General features: G+C 47.3%; 1 protein-coding gene across 3 annotated transcripts in view; it reads right to left on the reverse strand.

Moving 5' to 3' along the window:
- The window catches only part of galnt1 (UDP-N-acetyl-alpha-D-galactosamine:polypeptide N-acetylgalactosaminyltransferase 1), a 47,687-nt gene that overhangs the window by 19,960 nt on the left and 22,727 nt on the right, over positions 1-5,000 (reverse strand). For all 3 annotated transcript variants that reach the window (XR_006034439.1, XM_042105939.1, XM_042105940.1), the window contains 3 exons: positions 4,709-4,877; positions 1,866-2,032; positions 547-754 (listed from right to left, as the gene is read on the reverse strand). Coding sequence is in view for 2 of the 3 variants with exons in the window: in XM_042105939.1 (XP_041961873.1) it covers positions 547-754; positions 1,866-2,032; positions 4,709-4,877 (544 nt within the window). In the remaining variant the exon portion in view is untranslated. The remainder of the gene's footprint in view (positions 1-546; positions 755-1,865; positions 2,033-4,708; positions 4,878-5,000) is intronic.

A 5,000-nucleotide genomic window follows, 5' to 3' on the forward strand; every position in this document is an offset into this window, starting at 1 on the left:
AATTGTAACAGGAAATGAACACAACGCAAGTGGCAACAGTGGAATAAGCGGGATAATGTTAATGCACTTACGAGGTTTAAACGGCCCTCCGCTTCGCGTCGGGGCCGTTTTACAACCTCGACCGTGCATTAACTTCTGTGAACAGACCACCGTGGAGTCCATTATCCCTTACTTATTATTATTATTCTGTTCCCTGTTAATTTTTAAATATTATATTGTTTTTGTGTGTCACTTTGGACAAAGGCGTCGGCCAAATCTCATAACCATTATTATTATTATATTATATTCTGATATTATTAATATATTGATATCAGAAACCTGCAGTAACACCCAACCCAAGACATGGCATATGTGTTCTCTTACATTGTGGATTTATGTTAATCTGCTCTTGCTGTTACACTCACTGAATAAGCTATGCCAAACTGAAGCCAAGATGCTCTAATGCCGTACAAGTGAATACTCATGATGGCCGTGGCAGGAGAGAGGTGGACAGCAGGTGAGCTGTGGTCCCTGAGTGGGCACTGGGTCGGGGGTCGGGCTGCATACCTGTCCATTTTGATGCGCACCAGCAGGGGTTCCAGCCAGCCGGTGGTGCACTCACAGTGGGCGTCCAGGAAGGTGATGACCTGGCCGGTGGAGAGCGCTGCCCCGCGCAGCCGCGCCCGGATCAGGCCAGAGCGCTGCTCCATCCGCACCACCCGCACCGGAACCTCCAGCTTACGCACATACTGCTCCAGCGGACGCTTCAGGAAGTCTGAGGGACAGACAGAGATACAGAAAGAGAGAGGCCAAAGGGGTTAAGAGAAAGAGAGAGAGAGAGAGAAAGTGAAAAAGATACAGAAAGTTAGAGGACAAAGGGGTTGAAAGATAAAGAGAAAGAGATGGAGAACAAGAGAGAAAAGAGAGAGGCCAAAAGGGTGAGAGAGTGAGAGATGAAGAGAGAGTTTGGGGGAGGGGGGGAGGCCACAAGATGAGGGGAAGACAGGGAGAGATTTGGGAGAGTGAGAGAGGAGAGAGTAAGAGAGCGAGTGGAGAGATAAGATAAGGGACAGAGGAAGAGCAGAGTGGGGAAGAAAGAAAGAGTGTTAGGGGTGTGTATGTGTGTGTGTGTGTGTGTGTCCATTACACGTGTTGGGAATAATGATGTCCATTACCCTGGAAAATATCCTTAATGGCAAACAAACTGACACACAACCTTAAATATGTGTAGAACTCTGAATAGCAGTCTACTCTATAAACCTAGACTACATCAGCGCTATCGCCCTCACATGCAAACACACTTATCTCTTATCAGCCAGCTAATAAGGGATAGAGGGCTTAACATCACATAACAATCAATATTTACCCACGGAGCGCCAGCACACATGCCCAGAGTGGGAGGGAGCTGAGATAACGGGAAGGGCCCGCAAATAAAGCCCACTCTCCCCAGTCAGGGTTTAGTGGGACAACCGGTTTCAGCAACACAAAAACAAGCTCTGCACAAATAGGCACGGATAGCTGACTGAAAAACATCCCGTGTGTGTGTGTGTGTGTGTGTGTGTGTGTGTGTGTGTGACTGACACCGTGGCATGGACTTTTCCATAAAAACTCACATACAGTACAAACACTTCCTTGACTTCAATCTAACATGTTCTCCATTGTCACCCATAGAGAAACCATGTCCCACATATGACAGCACACACTGCAAAGAGGCATGGGATAAATGGACACACTGATGTGTTTTTACCAGTTAGAGGACAAAAGGTCAACAGTCACCATTTCCCTCCAGATGTCCGCTCAGAGGTTTTACTGTATTACACACACACACACACACACACACACACACACACACACACACACAACGAGAGAGAGAGAGACATCCTGACCTCTTTCGCTGGCATCATCCACCAGCACGATCTCCTCCAGTAGTTTCCGTGGTGACCGGTTGATGACAGAGTGAACGGTGCGCAGTAGGGTGGTCCAGGCCTCATTGTGAAACACAATCACCACACTTGTGCGAGGGAGATCATCAGGATACAGCTTATTCTTACACCTATAGACACATGCACACACAGCAACACAAACTGTCATTCAGTGTGTGTGTGTGTGTGTGTGTGTGTGTGTGTGTGTGTGTGTGTGAGAGAGGATTTCCAATGACACACATTAAAAAGCCTAATCAGAGAGAATAAGAGAGAGAGAGAGAGAGGGGGGAAGGCAGAATGAAAGAGAGAGATCAGTAAGAATATTAAAGTCTTGAGAGGATTACGTAACACCTGGTTGCCGTGCCAACCAGCCTGCAGGGGAACAGGAAGTCCAGTGTTTTAAGAATGTGGGGCAAACACAAATGCATGCACATGCTCAAAAACACACAAACACACACACACACACACTGTCACACAGTCACACAGTCATACACACACACACACACACACACACACACACACACACACACACACCAGCCCAAATGTAGAGGAATGGAGCAGTCAGTGCAGAAGGCCACAGATCTCAGCCTGAGCGCCAGGCAGGACAGAGAGAGGAGGATGGCAGAGAGGGGAGAGTGAGGCTTCTGTTATGTGCTGCTAAAGGTCATCTGCTCTTGTGTCACAGCTCTGGCCACTAGCAGTCCGTATGGAATGCAAGGGTGTTTAGTGTGTGTGTGTGTGTGTGTGTGTGTGTGTGTGTGTGTGTGCTCACAATGTGTGTGTGCTCGCTGAAACCCTCTCTGCTTTAATACGAGCCAACGGACACCGGAACATTCCTTTAAAACGGCTGTTTTAATGGAAGCCAGCCATTAAAGTTTTTCAACTAACGGACTTAGCTGTGCCTGAGCCAGAAGCCGTGCGGTGCAGCTGGGAGCTGTGGGGGGAGAGTGGGGTGGAGGTGGGGGTGGGGGTGGGGTGGTGCTGCCACATGACATGCCTCCAGCTGGCAGCCTCTCCCTGGGTGTGCCAACTCCACTACACGCATGAGCCTACAGCCACTCTACATGAGACCGCACATGAGCATGGACAGACAGACAGACAGAGAGAGAGAGAGAGAGAGAGAGATGGGTGGGACAGAGAGAGAGAGAGAAAGAGAGAGAGAGAGAAATAAAGAGAGAGGGAGGGAGACAGATAGAAACCGAAAGAGAGCTGAAGAGAGGGAGCTAGAAAGAGAGATTTCTCTGCCTCTCCGGTACCTACATCAAAGAACGAGCTGGGAGTACAGCCAAGACTCTGATATTGTGTGTGTGTGTGTGTGTGTGTGTGTGTGTGTGTGTGTGTGTGTGAGTGTGAGTGTGTGTGTGTGACTGTGTGTGTGTGTGTGAGTGAGTGTGTGTGTGTATGTGCACGTAACACACACTATTCCCAGCAGCACAGTTGATGTCGGGAATGTCAACACACTCAGAGAGATCTACCCATATTACCCACTGCCAAAACGGCCTCTGCTAACTCCACACACGCACTGGCTGGGAGTCAGTATGAAGATGTTTCACAGCGCTGTTCCTCATTAGAGAACATGACTATCACTGATCTCTGTTCAGTTTTACTGACCCACAAAACAGACATGTTTGATGAAAATCATTAGCACTGACTTTTAAAGAACATCTGAAATCCATTGCAAGTCCCTTCTAGTGGTCAAAACATCATTTGACTGATTCCCTCTATGTGTCTGCCAGACTCCGCCTGTAGGTCTGTGTAAACACATTCATCACCTTCAGAGGGGAACAAATAAATAGAAAATGTCACACTCACACACTATGGAACTTAACAGAGTGTAACGTAGTCAAGAGGGCTACATCATGTGTGTGCTCTCAAAGCATGTACTCAGAGCATGAGACAGCACACTTGTGTAAACTCCATTTGAAGAACTGTATGTGTCTCTCTCTCTCTCTCTCTCTCTCTCTCTCTCTCTCTCTCTCTCATTCCCTCCTGCATGTGAGTGTGTCATTTGGCCCCTCTGATCGTCCAGACAGGAGTGTGTTGAAGTCAGAAAGTCAACAAGTGATCTATCTGTGAGCTCATCTTATCCACTGCCAAGACAAACACACACACACACAGAGACATGCAAACTCACAGACACACTTTCAGACATGATCTGTGCAGTCATTTTTTTCTAGAAACACACACACACATTATTCATGTCTGTAAACAGTGTACTGTCACTCCATATGGACCGGCACACACCAACTAAAACACACATACGCACACACACACGTACACACACGTACAAAAACACAAGCCGCCTCCCCTTGTCCTGTTTCTCTATCTTCCGCTGTTCAAGGACATCAATTCTCCTGAGCACCAACCCTCTTCCCAAGTGTGTGTGTGTGTGTATGTGTGTGTGTGTGTGTGTGTTCTGTTTGTCTGTCTGTTTGTCTCTTTCCTCTTATAGTAGTGCGTAATTGACACGGTTTTATCTTTTAATTGAACATTTCGATTCCTTTCAAACAAACAGAATAAAACTCGAACATAATTAACTTCAGTTGGAAAACACAAACCTCATTTCACGGATCAATGTTTACAATCAGTGACCCATCAGGAACGCACACGCGCTTGCACACACACACACTCACACAGTGACACAGTCAAACACCTCTTGGTTTAACATCTGGTCGAATTCCGTTCAGAGTGATTCGCACATAAACATGCAGGTGCAGGTGTGAATCAAACACACACAGACTAAAACACATTTCAGAATAACTCTAAAAAACACACACACACACACACACACACACACAGAGACTGACCCCTCTAGCCTGACGTCTGGTAAGGAGCGGTTGAGGGCGATGAGTTCGCTGGCCATCAGGTTAAACTGGTTGATTTTGAACATCTCCTTCATCTTCTCCTGCTGGTCCTTGGGGATGACCACCGCCTTGCCCATCTCCCCTGGACCATCATGGGACCTCTGCACCACCGCTGCAACACACACAGCAATAGGACCAGACATGAGCATGCAGGCAAGACACACACATACACATACACATACAGGAAAGAATAGACACATAGAATACAATCAGTTTGAATATGTGTGTGGGTGGG

The sequence above is a fragment of the Alosa sapidissima genome, chromosome 10 (genome assembly GCF_018492685.1).
Source record: "Alosa sapidissima isolate fAloSap1 chromosome 10, fAloSap1.pri, whole genome shotgun sequence".
NCBI lineage: Eukaryota > Metazoa > Chordata > Actinopteri > Clupeiformes > Clupeidae > Alosa > Alosa sapidissima.